The sequence below is a fragment of the Chenopodium album genome, chromosome 16 (genome assembly GCF_948465745.1).
Source record: "Chenopodium album chromosome 16, dcCheAlbu1.1, whole genome shotgun sequence".
Taxonomy (NCBI): domain Eukaryota; kingdom Viridiplantae; phylum Streptophyta; class Magnoliopsida; order Caryophyllales; family Amaranthaceae; genus Chenopodium; species Chenopodium album.
The window spans coordinates 14679552-14696090 of NC_137849.1; the positions used below are offsets into that span (position 1 = coordinate 14679552).

A 16539-nucleotide genomic window follows, 5' to 3' on the forward strand; every position below is an offset into this window, starting at 1 on the left:
AAGCATGATACTAGAAATATACATGATATTAGGAATTAGTATAATCTAAGCATGATTTCTATATCAAAAGAATAATTAAGCAATTAAATTACTTACTTCGATGCCTCGTATCTCTTTCTAATAACAAAATACACACGTTAGTAACTTTAAGGAAAATATTAAATCAAACAATTAATTTAAATAATTGAAATAGGGATTTGGGACCAAACTCTAAGAAATTATCAACCTTTCACGTCTAGAGAGAAGACAACTTTGAACTTGGCTAGGTGTGTCTAGAACTCGTGGATGCGGTATTTTATTTAAAAAGGGGAAGGCTTAGAAAGAGGGAGAAAGAATAGCTATTAGCTTGAGAGAGAAGAGAATAGAATTAGATGATGATTGTGAATGATGTAAAACGGGAAAATACGACCCTATTTATAGAGAAAATAGCCAGGGAACGATCAGAAAAAGACCGAATCCTATAAGGGATAAAACTGCCCCTGTTGCAGAACGACAGGGTCCAACGCGACGCGACAGACTTGTCATTGCGTGCTAGCTTTGTCGTTCCGCGCTGATTCACGCGTTTTCTAAAAACCCCGTACGGAATCCTTAATCTAATTAAATTCGATTTACAAAGTCATATTTAATCTCTTTTAAAACACTTGTTTTAATCTAAATAGAATTCTTTATTTTCATAAAAGATATAATTATCATTCCTATTCTCATTAGAACTCAAAACAACCTTCTAGATTATTCTAGAAGACTAAAATCAATCCTAATAATTTTAGAAATATTAATTAATGGGCCCTCCACTAGATCATTGGGCCATAAAACCATTTCAGGCTCATTTTAGTATATTGGCCATAACTTCCTCATTATTCATCGGAATTGGGCTTATAATATACCGTTGGAAAGCTATTTTTGAGCCCAATCCAACAACACTATTATTGGACCCTTATCGTGGACCAAACTAAATTAGACTGGACATTTTCATAAATAAAGTACATTTTTTAAAACAGAAAGAAAGAGTTATTTTATTAAAACAACCGTATCACAAGACTTTCCACACTTTCACTTTGTTTGATAATCAAGTGACGTGAAAGGTACTCATCACTAGGTTTGGTTTTTGGGGAGACACGATCAGGTGTCTACAATGGGCTTAAGTGGTTGAGTCCTTATTCTAATCCTAGTAAGGTTTTGACTTGTTTTTGGGACACTATATATTGGGTTAGATGGAAATAAGCTCAATTCACTTAAAATTGGGCTACTAACACCATTGATAAAATATGTTGGTTTATAGAAAAATAGAATTTCAATTAGATTAGTGCTTATTAATTTAATAAGGTTCAAATAAATTACTTAAATTTCGCATAAAGTAATTTATTTAATGAAAATGAAATAAAATATTTATTTATATAATAAAGAAATATATAATAATTTATTTTAAAAATATGGGAGATTACACAAGTTGTAAGTGTGGCGGTAATGCCTTCGATTTAAGTTTATGCTTCTGCAATTTTATTGAAAGGATGTTTATTTTTCCTTTAATTTTTATTTTTATTGGTTAGTAAATCTGGGGTGTTACAATGATGGCCGGCTAGGGTGTGTGATTGTGGAAGGGGGGTGGACAGCTAGGGTTAGGGCTTTGAACAAAAAATTAAAAATTTGCGGAAATAAGGTTGGATCAACACATGTACTGTGATACCATGTTAGAGTTTGCAAAACTCTTCAGATTGGAGAGTATTCCATTTATTCATATATATAGGGTTACAAAGTGAGTCTTAATCAAGTTAGGAAATCTCACAAGATATTTACAAAACTAAACTCTTCAGATTGGAGTGTATGTATTCCATTGATTCATATATAGTGGGTTACAAAGATGAGTCCTAATCACGTTAGGAAATGTCACAAGATATTCACAAAAATACATCTTTCTATACAGAATAATATCTAGAATTTTTATCATATTTTATTACTAGGCATGCTTGGGGTTCTCGGCTTCCGCCATATAGAAATGGCCTCTTCTTCTTCCTCTTTGCCTTTGCCTTGTCTTTGTGGGGTTTCTTCTTATTGGCCTCTCCCTCTCTTCTAGGCGGCGGCCTAGAGGAGGAGGCGAAATTAGCCTCAAGTTCTATGCCCATTGTTAAGGGTGCCATAATAACAGTCGTATCAGGCCTAGACTGTTCATGGTCTCTTTCGGTATTTTAGAAGGTCGCGATTAATAGGTTGTTCCCACTAATTGTTACTTCTACGTTTTCAACATGTCTGTCCTCATAATGCCTTAAATGCAGAAGTCTTGATCACCCCCTCCCAAACTTAAATGATTGGTGTATTTATGGAGGTTAAAGTACGTGCCTTTTAGGGTTACATAACCTGTAAAAGCGTGCTCTGATGGGCGTTTCAATACGTGATTGACATGAGTCCTACGTATGCGCTGTTATGGCGTAATTCTCGGGATTTGGGCTTTTCATATAATAATGTCACTTCATTCTTTAAGTGTATTTTTATGTTTCCACGTATGGGGCCATGATTCGGTCTTTTAAGCATAGACAAAGGATACGTGTTAGCTCCTGATTGGTCCGTGTGACAGCATATCACTGATTCACATGGTAGGGGTATTTTTACATTAAACACATGCCTTTTCACTCCATGTTAACAACCACTTGAATGAGAGTGTATCCATTTGTCAAACAGTGTGGGCATTTAACAACATAGTCTTACTTTGTCTCATAACACTTTTCAACTTTCTACAACCCTTTTAACTTTCATTTCAACATTATCAATGTCAATGTCCTGCATTAAAAAGCGTAAAGGATGTTACTGTAGTCGGGTAGAAAGTTTGGTGCACGAATGTTGATTCCGAGTATAATTGGGCTTGTTGAGCGAATTTCATACGGTGGGATGGTGGTCTGTTAAGAGTTTTTTTTTTTAAAAAAAAATAAATATATAAAAGTGACACTAATGATAATCTAGCTTTGATTATACAGACAACAGCCATGTCCGGTGGAACGCACCTTGTACAAGGACATGGCATGTACAGACGAATACGATAAGCGAGGCAAATTTTGTACAAGAAATGATTCCTAATTACCTCCCCCTTCTTTGATATAAATCTCTTTGAATATGCACAAGCACAACTTATGAGGAGGTTGTTGGAGCTCTTACAAGCTTCATCATGAAGTTGAATTGGATATCCGGAGAAGTCTTGGGTTGGGGCCAATTCGCTCCCTCCGGCACTTTTATACATTTAAAACCCTGACTTTTGTACAAGTTTGTCGCCCCTGGGTTGTTCAAATCACAATGAAGTGCAACAGCATGGCAGCCCCAGCTCCAGGCTTGAGCCTCAGCCTTGGCGACGAGCCTTTTAGCTATCCCCAAGCGTCGAAATTTCTCTCGTACTGCCACATTTGAAATGTATGCTATACCCGTCCTGTCATAGCACTTAATTATCAGACAGCTTCCCAAATTCTGGGAGTATAATTAAACTAATGACAGCTAAAATTATAAATCCGACAAATTTCTTCAGTAACTTCATAACTCGAACTAAAAACCCGAAAAAAAAAAAAAAAAAAAAAAAAAAAAAAAAAAAGCCATTATATGCGAAATTGAACAATCTGATGTATCTGCTTAAATTTATACTAACATTTTAGACCCAAATTCATCTAACATCGTTGTTATCATTGACCACTGAGAGTAAGGAAAAAAAAACAGCACTATTGTCGATAGGGTTACAGTACTCTTTTGAAATATGACTACCATAACATTTTAATGCTTATATAGTTAATAACTAGTATAGCACCCGTGTAATGCACAGCTTACAAATCTAAATACTCCTATTCATTTTACAAAATTTTAAAATAAAATGATTTAGTGAGTAATAATGAATTTACTTGAAAACAACCTTTTTAAATAAAAAAAAGGTTCTTAAATTGTATAGAAAGATTTGAAAAATATTTCAACTCAATGAAGTGACAATCAATATCCACATCAAGTCATAGTTTTCCCCTTATTTCTACTTGAGTCATTGGCCACCTCATTTTTAAATGGGTTTTTCTTTTGTGTGGCTGGTCACATCATGTGGCCGGGATAACTCGAGTTACTTAGTCAGGGGTTACTCGAGTTACTTCTGACCGAGTAACCCCCCAAGTAACCCCTGACCGAATAACTCGTAACACCTGACCGAACCTCTCGAGTAAATTAAATCACTGACCGAGTAACTCGAGTAACCCCTGACCGAGTAACCCGGACCCCTAACCGAACCCCTCAAGTAACCCATGAACGAGTAACCCCTGACCGAACCCCTCAAGTAACCCTTAAAGTAAACCCGAATAGAGTAATCTCTCGAGTAACCGGGTAACCCCTTAAGTAACCCATAACCGAGTAACTAATCCTTGATCGAACCTCTCTAGTAACCCCTGACCGAACCCCTCAAGTAAACCCTGACCGAAGTAACCCCCGACCGAGTAACCCCTGACCGAACCCCTCAAGTAACCCCTAACCGAACCCCTCAAATAACCCCTAACCGAGTAACTCGAGTTACAAAATATCATTCTTACATATCACCCGTGACGACATATACAAATTTACAAAATATTTTCTGTGCAGCTAGTCACACCGTGTGACCGCTTGTAAAAAAAATGGAGTAACCTCTATGACAATAAAAAACTAACCATTGTTATATTGACAGAGTAACTTCTAAGCCCTGTTCATTTCACCTTATATTTACTGAACTATAAGAATTTTTTGTTAAACTTAAAGTATTTTTACTGAACTGAAATTAATTTTATTGAATTGAAATTATTTTTGCTGATTTTTTTTATTATTATTATTATTTCTCTAATTGTATTTCTTCTTTAGAGTAATTGTTTTTTTACTGAAGTGAAATTAAATATACCAAATTGAACTTATTTATGCTAAACTGAAATTATTTTTACCAAATATTATATCTTTAAGATGAAGTGAACAAAGTCTTATTATACTCATTTAGTAACCCTTAAATAACAAAGTACAACACTGACAAAGCAACAAAAATGGGTAACCCCTATACCACTAACCGAGTAACCCTTTGATGATTGACTACACACATATAAAATTAGTACCAAAATCTATATTAAAAATGAGAATTATAGTTTATCTTATAGGGTGGTACACTTACGTGCCTCGTATTATTATTTTATGTCTATTATGCAAATTTATATACGATAGATAAATAAAATTAGTCTTATGCACACTCAGTAGATACGTATACGTAGTATAAAGTATAAAATTATCCCTATATTCATTCCATGAACTAACTGCACGCCTTACTAACAATACCCACATCTTAAATATGTAGATTGTAGATATTATGCATGAGTGTCTAGTAATATTAGTTGTCAAATAGATGGTTTGATTATAGGTGTAGCATAAATTTAAAATCCTATTACTATAATATTAAGATACCACATGGTGTGGCGAGCTAACACATGAGTAACCCTTGATGTGACCAGGTAACCTCTGAGCAACCGAATAACCCCAGATCAAGTAACCTATGACCAAGTAACCCCTGACCAACCCTCATTGACCGAGTAACCCTTGACAAAGTAATTACCCCGACCATTCTTTCAGAAATTAAATAAAAATATGTGGCTATCTAAATGGTGTGGTCAACCACATATGAAAGTTTGTGAATTTAAATTATATACCATATGTAAATTTTTTTTATAAAATATATATGATATACCTAAAATCATATAGTAGAAAATTAGTATTATATCAACATAATTGACTCACAATTTACGTATTTTAAATACACATAATTTAGCAAAAGACTACTATTAAACATTTTTGAATCAATCAAAATCAATTCGTAATATATCAAATAATCAATCAAAATTCATAATTTTGTGATCGATTTTTAATTAGTGGTATATCATTTATACGTATAGTATTCTGATAATATTTTTAGTCAATTATTTTTTTGATTGATTTTTTGGTGTAATATCCTTTTTATTTTAATGTTACATGTTTTTAATCTAAGATTCGTGAAAGAAAAAAAAATCATATAACCTTCTATAAATGAGTATATACAGTTTTAATTAGTGAATAAATATGTAAAATAATCAAATTCGAGTAAATGAAAAATATGGAAATGCACTTATCATAATTTCTTATTTAGACCACGTGTTATATAAATTAGTATATTTGAATTATATATTTTTTATTTTTTTTGAAATAAGTATATTTGAATGATATATGATTGATAATCTATATTATCAATAATATCATTAATTAACAAAACTTTAATCTAAACTTGACTAAAATATGGAGGATATAAGATATTATAGATTATTCTATAATATACAATATTATAAATCTTTTACTAATATAATTTACAAATTTTCTAGCTTCATTAAATGGTCAAGAATGCTTATAATTTGTAGCTATTCATAATTTTTTTTTTTTGTTTTTTTTTTTTTAGAACCAACAAGGAATATTATTAAAGGAGATCAATTTCCGCCAAAGTTAATAACTATTCATAATCTATTATTGACTATCATTATAGGAAAAAAAAATATATCACTTGTCAATCTTTTACCAAACTATAAGAGATTTTTAATACATAAATTTTATACATAGAGTGGTAAAATATAGGATAAATATATATTTTCTATAAATTATATGTATCACTCCATATCTTTTAATAATCAATCAATCAATCAATCAATCAAAGCCTTAATCCCAAAAGTGGGGTCGGCTAACATGAACCAAATTTGATTATTCCGTGTAGTCATCAACATAAATCTTTCTCCTCCATCCCTTACGATCCAAAACTTCATCCTCACGTAAATCCATGCACTTCATATCCTTCCTCACTCCTTCCAACCAAGTCATCTTTGGTCTCCCTCTTCCTCGTTTAATCCCTCCATGGTCCCACTCTTCCACTCTTCGCACCGGTGCACCCTCGGGTCTCCGTCTTACATGTCCAAACCAACGCAGACGATTTTCCCTTAATTTATCTACAATGCCCGCCACACCTACTTTCTTGCGAATAACCTCATTTCTGATTCTATCTCTTAAAGTGTTTCCACACATCCACCTTAACATGCGCATTTCCGTAACCTCCATCTTTTTAATATGCTCTTTCTTAGAAGCCCAACATTCTGTACCATAGAGCAACACTGGTCTTATGGCAGTCCTGTAGAATTTTCCCTTCAACTTTAAGGGAATGCTGCGGTCGCATAGCACTCCCGTGGCCGCTCTCCATTTAAGCCACCCTGACTTAATCCTGTGGGTCACGTCTTGATCAATGTCACCATTCTTCTAGATGATCGACCCTAGGTACTTAAAACATTCACTCATGGTCAAATCCTTTCCATCCAAACTCACCACTTCATTGCTTGTCCCCCTCTGAGTGCCAAAACGACATACCAAATATTCAGTCTTACTCCGACTTAGCTTAAACCCTCTAGATTCCAACCTTTGCCTCCATTGCTCCAACTTGACATTAACCCCATCCTTAGTCTCATCCACCAAAACGATATCATCTGCGAACAGCATACACCATGGAACCTCATCTTGAATTGGTCTAGTTAATTCGTCTAGAACCGTTGCAAAAAGAAAAGGGCTTAATGCAGACCCTTGATGCAATCCGATTGTAATAGGGAAATCTTTTGTCAACCCTCCGCATGTCCTCACATTTGTTGACACATCCCGATACATATCCTTAACTAGGTCTACATACCTTCGTGGGATACCTTTCTTCAACATTGCCCACCAAAGTATCTCTCTTGGCACCTTGTCATATGCCTTCTCTAAATCAATAAAGACCATATGAAGATCTTTCTTCTTTACCCTATAAAACTCCATCATTTGTCTTATCAAATGGATTGCCTCCATAGTAGATCTCCCAGGCATAAAACCAAATTGGTTATCTGAAATGCTTGTGCATGCCCTCAACCTTTGTTCAATCACCCTTTCCCACAACTTCATAGTATGGCTCATAAGCTTAATTCCTCGATAGTTAGAACAATCTTGAGCGTCTCCTTTGTTTTTATAAACCGGGACCAAGGTGCTCTTCCTCCAATCTTGTGGGATCCTTGTAGCCGTCCATATCTTGTTGAAAAGGTTTGTTAACCAATCAATACCAATCTTACCCAAACACCTCCACACCTCTATCGGTACCCCATCAGGGCCAACCGCCTTCTTAGGTTTCATCTTCCTCAGTGCAATCTCCACCTCTACTCTCCTAATCCTTCGCACATACTCCATGTTGATTTCTTCATCACTCATAGAGGTATCTCCTATCACAATTCCATTACTTCCATTAAATAATTCATCGAAGTACCCCTTCCACCTGTCCTTGATGCCCTCCTCTTGCACTAGGACCATTTGGTTCATATCTTTTAATAATATTATACTTAATAATATATTACATTTTATGAAAAAGATAAAATATTAAATATTATAAAATACTACCTCTTGATTGTATTATATGCAACTTTGGGGTATTATTTGTGAGAAATAAAAAATTCTAAAGTTGTATATAATAGGATCCAGAGGTAATATATAGGAATAATATACTTGAGTGATAGATGAGTGATAATATATATATTCAATACGTATACATTATATTGTGTTCCATACAAGAATAAAAACAAAAAATTAATTTCTTAGGATTATGTATGTAGGATAAAAATTATTTATTATAGTTAAAGTATAAAAAAAAATTATTCAACATCTTTTACAAAATTAATTTGCTACTTAATACTACCCTCACTTTCCCGAGTTATATCCATTAACAATTCCTAAGGTTAAAGTGGAGGTAGTATATTATGTAGTATATTTTAAGTTTAAAGTGAAGGTTAAAGTTGATATATTTTAAGGTTAAAGTGGAGGTAGTATATTTCATAGTGTATTTGAGTAATAATCTACCTTTAATATATAGTCAATTATATCTTTACTAAACTATAATAGAAACTTAACTAAAATATTCAACATTCATGTGTGAAATATATCAGATTCTATATACACAAGTACTAAATACAATACAAAATTTCCTAAATGCAGAAAAGATTAATAATATGTAAATTAATAAGAAGACAAAAATAACCTCTTTTAAATCAATACTATCGTTTTCCTTAATACAGTAGATTCTTCACTCCTTTCCCCCTTCTCTTAATGTCTACTGTAATCTTCTCCAAGCCAATTCTACATTAACTTCATCTCTTAAACATTTTTTTGGTTGCTTATTTGTCGGTTGACTTCACAAATTGTTGTTTTATTTCATAATTAGGTAGTTTACTTTCCATATATATGTCTAGTTTGTGAAAAAAATTGTCTTATAAGTTATAATTCACTGTATTTTGATAGGGGTATTTGTCTTGACGCCCGGAAAAATCATCCGGTAGGTGGTTCATAGCCCCAAAAACACCATTCGGTAGGAAGTTTAGAGCCCCAAAAACAGCATCCGGTATATTGCTTTTAGCCTCGGAAACATTATCCGGTAGTTGGTTTTAAAGCCCGAACATTACAACCAATTGCTAAATGTTGATCTTGGAAATTTTTTAGAGAAACTTTTCCATCAATCTTACAAATATTATGTACTTCGTATGATGAAAGTGACTGGAAAAAAATTCAAAAGGTTAAAGAAGTTGGAATTTGTGTACAAGTGGTGAAAGGGCTGATCATATACTACATATACGAAGTATATAATTTCTGGGTTGGAACTGTTGGACTTTAGAGTCTTAAATGAGGTTATTTTTAACAAAGGGTAAGATTCGAAATCTAATTTTTCATAAAAATTAATTTATCCTGCATTTAGGTAATTTGGTACCTGCATTTATTTTATATATGCAATCAATAGAATCTTGACAATGATGTACATTCTAAAAATAGACAACTCAATTTAAAAAAAAAAAGGACACGTGTTAGCTTTGAAGCTAGTGTACCCTGTTTTAATATAATATATAGATATAGATTGATGTATTTTTTCCAAGTAATTAATTATATTACTTTATTAATGGTATTAAATAGTATTATCAACGTTTTTTTTTTTAATTTATCAAATTTTTAGTTTCAGTTATGTAATTTTTATTCTAATTTTATAGTTTTTCGAAAAATATTTATTTTATGTTGGATTAAAATTTTCAAAATTTATATTTATATTTATATTATAAGAGTAATTCTGGCCTTTTTATAATATAAAAAAATAAACCGATCATATTATATATCATCAAAATGATATGGTAGTCATTTTTCAAGCGACCGCTGTAAAATCATCTGTTCTTCGCTGGTTCACGAAGTGCTTTTTACTTTAATTAGTGTGCATGTGTAAGTTATCAAGTGCGTATAGGAATGAATGAGAACAATATCAACAAAAGAAGACAATTTTTTTAGCTAACCCTTTTTTTTTTATTATTATTATTTTTTTTAGGTCAGATAAAGGACCTAAAGGCCCATAACCCCTCACGAGTCAACCCGTCCTGGGTTTGCAAGCTAAACAATTTGGGAGAGTAGGGGGAAAGTAAAGGAATCCTATCCCCCAAATTGTCACTAATGGGCATTGAATATCCAACCTTATGGTTGAAAGGTACTCTCCTTTCCACTATACCAAGCTTAGCTTGGTAATCTATTTTCTAAATGCTCACGTTCAAAACATCAAATACGAAGTATATAATATTCTGACAGTTGAATACTTTCATAGCCAAGTAAGAGGATGACAATGAGCTCTTACGACACGTTTGATAACTGGTTCTAAACTGTGGGAATGGTAATGAATTATTTTGTAATTATACTACAAAATTTCATGTTCATTACCATGTGAATGAAACTCTACCTCTAAACGTGTTTTTTTTTTCCCACAAATTTCCATTAGCAAGCAGTATCACTATCAGTAACCTTTAAAATGTACTCCATATCCAATAATGAAACTTTTTGAAGAAAATTAGGAATTCGACCCTCGAGGGACTACCATTACTTGTATTGACATGGAATGTTCTTCATAGTTCACTCATAATCGCTACTTATTACCCACTACCAAACGGGATATTGGTTGTTTATTACACTCACTAAAGATACAGTACCTAGCCAATGTTATCAGTGCCTTATATAGGAAGTTGGAAGATGCCTCTCATCCAGCTTCCTCCTTGATGCCCACACATCTGCCAAAGGGGACTATTCTTTAAACTCTTTGGGCGTGTTCTCATTGACTGAACTGAGCTGAAATGAACTGAACTTATAGAGCTGAGCTGAATTAATTAGAGCTGAGCTGACGTGAACTTATTAGAGCTGAGGTGAGCTAAACTGAATTGAATATTTTATAAGAGAAGGAAATTAGGAGCTGAACTGAATTTAATTTATTAGAGCTGAAGTGAAGTGACCTGAACTTATTAGAGCTGAAATGGGCTAAACTGAATTGAATATTTTATAAGAGAAGGAAATTAGGAGCTGAACTGAACTGAACTGAATTTAATTTATTAGAGCTGAAGTGAAGTGACCTGAACTTATTAGAGCTGAACTGAAATGAAAATAATCGTATCACAACAGGCCCTTTGTCCTGCTTGCTATTTTACATCTTCCGAAATTCAAACCCCTAAGACCTAATTTCAGAAGCCTGGGAGTCACCCCTTTAACAATAGTACTATACCTAATTACCCATAATCATAGTCATTTCAACAAGTGACAAACAGTCTATCAAAAAGGAGCACCATTCCAAGGAAAGGCATGCTTCAGATATACAAATTAAAGGACATGCTATATTCCATATCTAGAGAAATCACTGGAACTTTTGTCATCCAATTGTAAAATTTCAGATTTCATGCATATTCCATAGATATAAATCAGTTTAACCTTTGCACCTATTAGATAGCATTGACAGTACCTGCAATGTTTTCTATCCACAATAATGTCCTAGTACTCACCATCTCAACCTGCACTAGTATTTCAATTGAATACAATGATGTCAAAAGTTAATAGAGAAATTAACACACTCCTCACTCTTTCCAATATGTTTGATTAGCATGAGTAGTAGAATATGTCTCCACTTCTAATAGAAAGGACATAGAATGTCTTACAGAAATTTCATGAGTTGTGTTGGTTAAAACTGAATTAAACCAAGGGCTCTTTCCAAGTCAAAAATGATGTTCTTCCCATTCATATTTTTAACAAAGAAGAATCACAATCATCAAAGGATGGATTGTTGAAACTACCAATGAATGAGTGAAAAACCTCAGGGTCCCCCGCACATAGATTATATTTCTTTGTTTGTTTCCATGCATTATGGAATTACCCAAGCAAAAACCCATATTAAATCTTTTATTCTCAACAACTTACATGATAATTAATATGTTACCTGCAGGATTTTAGAACAAGAAGTGACATATTTAGTAAAAGTAACTACTCGTCAAAATTCTCTCTATTCGTATCAATCTAGTTCAAAAACTCTACCAATTCAAAAGCCTCTATAGCACGATCAACAAATGGTGGAAACTAGGATGTTCCTTAACAATCCTTAAATGACCACTTAAGGTCAAAACGGAAAAGCCTTGAAAAAGCACTAGTGATAAATGATTTATAAACTTTTAGCGCTACAAGAACATTGTACTGATATAATTCAATGGCCCTGTTATATATCACTTCAAAAAAACTTGAATAACAACATGATACACAAAACAATTATAAAAATAACCTCATTACAACCTTAAAACTTCTCTCTCAACTCCCCCCTGCCGACCAACTCCCTGACCAACCCCCTCCCACCACCCCAACCAAACTCCCCCTCCCCTCAATTATTTTTAACGGAGGTGGTGGTTGTCTACGAATGGTTTGGTGAGAAGAAGGGCAGATAAGATGGTGGTGGCCTAGGTTGGTGATGGCTTGGTAGTGGCTGGGTGTTGCGGTGGCCGGGACGGGGGCTCACAAGGACAGGGGTCGGGTCAATGAGAGGGATGTTTGATTTATTGTTTTTTTTTTTAAAAAAAAAAAAAAATTACAGACAAATTTTTAATAAAAAAAAATGTAAAAATTAAAAGAAAAAATCCTACCAATCACAATGTGCCACTTGTCACAATTAACCTATTAAGCAAGCTACCAACCGGTCATGCACTATTTAAAGCAGATACCCCCAAAGTTCGTATTATTTTGGGAAATCAAGAGGCTGTTTAATTTTTGGAAGACTATCCAAAAGTCATAATGATTTTGACAATTTTTCCTTTAAGATATTAATGTTTTAAAATGTCCATTTGCAAGTATGATATCCCTAATGTTGTGACTAAAAAAAAAACGGAGAAAGTATATAATATGACTTTCAAGAACAAAAAACTGAAAGATACGGTGATAAGTAACGAGCGCAAACTTCTGGAAACTTCAAGTAACATATTTTGCCCTTATATTTAAAAACAAAGTAGAGACTTAAAAATAATTCATGATTTCAGAAAACAAGCACTCTTAAACTATATGGACCATGAGTTCTCTAGCAATAATTATTTTTGGATCAAACAATACCATTTTATAGTAGACTTCTAAGCATTCCATTATATATTTATTGCCTAAATTTTAAATCAAATTAAAAATCATAGCCAACCAATGTTAGTATTGTAATATAGTCTTCACCAAGCCAATTGCCTCATCAAGAGCATACTAGATTACTAGGTAATGTACAGATTCCAAATTCAAAGTGTCAATCCAAAACGATAGTTGAAACACCTATAAGATGGTGTGGGAATCAAGCAATTCAAAGCCTAATCTGATTCCGTTTTTCCAAAGAGTGTTCTACTACATTTTAGTCGCCTTAACTCTCACCACTAGTGAAATTTATATTGTTCTTAATCTAAATAAGGACCCCACTTATGGGATTAAGGCTTTGATTGATTGATTTTTCTAAAGATGGCACAAATGACTACCCATTATCAAATACATCATGCACACATATGAACACCTTAATGCAAAGCAACAATGCAAGATGTTATACATAGTCTTAGCTCTTGTTAAACATATACTTACTTGAGTGCTTTTATGAAATCCGGATGTAGTGTCATGACTTTTACAAGATTATTCGCCTAAGCTATTTATATTGAAATACATACGCACTTGACTCATGATGGCCTAATTGTTAGCCTTGAAATTCATATATTAGCCCATTCATGAGCACACATCCAACAATTCTCTCTTTTCTATCCTTAATTCAAATATTAAGCCCATTAATGAGCACACATCCAATAATTCTCTCTTTTCTTTTTCCTTTTATACAAAAAAGTGGTTTATAAAAAACATAGTGGTTGAAAGAATATTGAAGTATTGGGTATTTGTGTTTGGTGCACGAAACAATCACTTAACAAAATTAAGATTTAAGTACGCTATTTTTCAATTTCTGTTTTGTTTTAAACAAATTAGATGCTAGTTATGAAATGCACATACCCAAACACAAAAGCCAAAGATTAAACAGAACGCACCTTCGTTGCCTCAAAGATCCTTTTCTAGGTAAGAAATCAGCAACAGTGTCCACAGTTAAGATTCCCGCAACATGACCTTTATTCAGAGAGAATTTCACATCAAATCCACCAAATTTGAGATCATCACTTTCAATGTAGAAGGTGTTTGTAGAGCTACCAACAACTGCGACCAAGCAAGTCCTTTTGCAACCATGAGGAACAGGAAATCCAAATATCATTGCAATGAGTCTATCGATCCTCATTACAAAGTCCAAAGGGAAGGAATATTCAGGGAAGAAGGAGCTACAATGTGTTTCAACCACTTCCCAACTGTCATCCAATCTAGCTTCTCGAACAACTACCTCAGGTGTGACAGATGGAAACAAGTCTGCAACTTGACTAGCCTGGCAAGCTCCTAGAATAGAGACCACAAACACCAATGTAAACATGCAATTAAGCTACAAGTTATCATCTCCGAGCAGGAAATTTTAGAAATGATAAAACTGGGAGATTACTATATGCATCAACTACCTACAATAAATCTACTAACATATTTTCAACAATATACACAATTGTGACAACACTGACAAATCATCATTTTAATAAGTTAACTTTTGCCATACCCCTCAATAATAATTGAATAGGGCAAGATATTAGACCCATTCTCAATTCTGATGCTACGTAAGTTAGTCTTTCCACCCAAAACAATATTGACTCTACAATCTACAAGGATCATTTCTGATGCTATGTAACTGTGTAAGTTAGTCTTTCCACCCAAAATAATATCGACTCACAATCTACAAGTGTCTACGGCGCATTTCACATGATGTAGTCTTGGCCAGTTGGCCATATTATTATTTTCTTGTATACATTAGTAGAAAATTATGGTCAAAGTAAGGCAAATGAATGGTGCCAAATGTTAAAATGCTAACTTATTTTAAAACAGTGTGTATTAGTAAAGACTACATAAATTTTCAGAATTTGGTCTCTGGGAATGTGGGATTAATCTAAAAGACATTAAAACACACAAATAGAAAGCACCTTAGGCACCCACTCCAACTTTATTGCATTGAACTAGTATAGAATTATTGCTTGTTTTGCAATAACTAACACAAATGCAAAAGCCAAGTTGTTCAATAGACAGGCAAAATAGTCTCATTTCCAGCCAACCAAAAAGGGCCTAACGAACACTAAATTACTTGAGCTACAATTTCACTAACCCAAAATTCAATGAAATCAATTGACACCCATTATTGCTAATCACATGTCTATCATAAAAACACAAGTCAATGATCAATGAAAGTTAAGAAGGGGAAAATTGAACAAAAAATCAGCATAATTGAAAAACTATTAAAAATAAAATACTACCTCGGTTTTAAATTATTTGTTACGATTAGACATTTTCAACTCACACTTAATATCAAATCGTTGTAAATAATTTGAAACGGAGGTAGTATATACATATATACCTGGGAAATTGGAGGGCGGAGAAGACGAAGAAAGAAAGAAATGATGACAGAAGTGGGGTGAAATGGAGGAAGAAGGAAGACGAAGTTTGGTGGAGTTGAAGGTGGAAGATTTACAGGAAGCAGCGTTGGAAGTCGGCGCTACTGTGATGCCGACGCCGCCTAGTGGTATGGACCGCATCTCCGCCTAAATTGGAGGAGTTTTGCGATGCAAAGTGGAGGTGAGGCTGCAAAGAGTAGCGCCTATACTGGCCAAGTGGCCAATAATTAGCCAATTAGTATGCTCAAAGATTAGTCCGACCCTCTTCTTGGGGATAATTAGGGACGGTAATTAGTAATTTGACCATATGCCACAAGTTCTGTTCAATCTGATTTGATTTGATCCCAGCAAAAAGGTTCGATTCTAAAATGACATTAAAAAAAGTTCTACTGCGTAGCATATAAAAAAAAATATTAAAAAAAAAATTGATTCTGATATATTCGAATCGTAAAGTACAAAACTCACGTATGTCCTACGGCTCGGACAATGCTACCATTTGTTTCATAGGTTAACCATTTACACTTTTAATTTGTGACTCAATTCTCTCATTATTAAATTTATTACTCATATTGTAATTCATTCACTACACAATAATATAATATTTACAAAAGAAAATATAAAAGATGACATACTGCAATTTTTTTGG

At 33.6% G+C, this 16539-nt stretch overlaps 1 protein-coding gene across 1 annotated transcript; it reads right to left on the reverse strand.

Moving 5' to 3' along the window:
* Positions 1–2887: 2887 nt before the first annotated feature.
* On the reverse strand, positions 2888–16158 carry LOC145584948 (GCN5-related N-acetyltransferase 4, chloroplastic-like). Its single transcript, XM_081641733.1, has 3 exons — positions 15857–16158; positions 14409–14802; positions 2888–3409 (listed from the first exon to the last, which is right to left on the reverse strand). The coding sequence occupies exons 1-3, from the start codon at positions 16032–16034 to the stop codon at positions 3118–3120; spliced, it is 864 nt and encodes a 287-aa protein (XP_081497859.1). The 5' UTR covers positions 16035–16158; the 3' UTR covers positions 2888–3117.
* Positions 16159–16539: the final 381 nt, after the last annotated feature.

Excerpts from the sequence above, each read along its gene's own strand:
- LOC145584948 (XM_081641733.1), bottom strand. The coding sequence starts at position 16,034 with ATGCGGTCCATACCACTAGGCGGCGTCGGCATCACAGTAGCGCCGACT. Across the intron at positions 14,803-15,856 it reads TCCGCCCTCCAATTTCCCAG|GAGCTTGCCAGGCTAGTCAA; the intron begins GTATATATGTAT and ends TCTCTATTCTAG. Across the intron at positions 3,410-14,408 it reads GGATCTTTGAGGCAACGAAG|GACGGGTATAGCATACATTT; the intron begins GTGCGTTCTGTT and ends GTGCTATGACAG.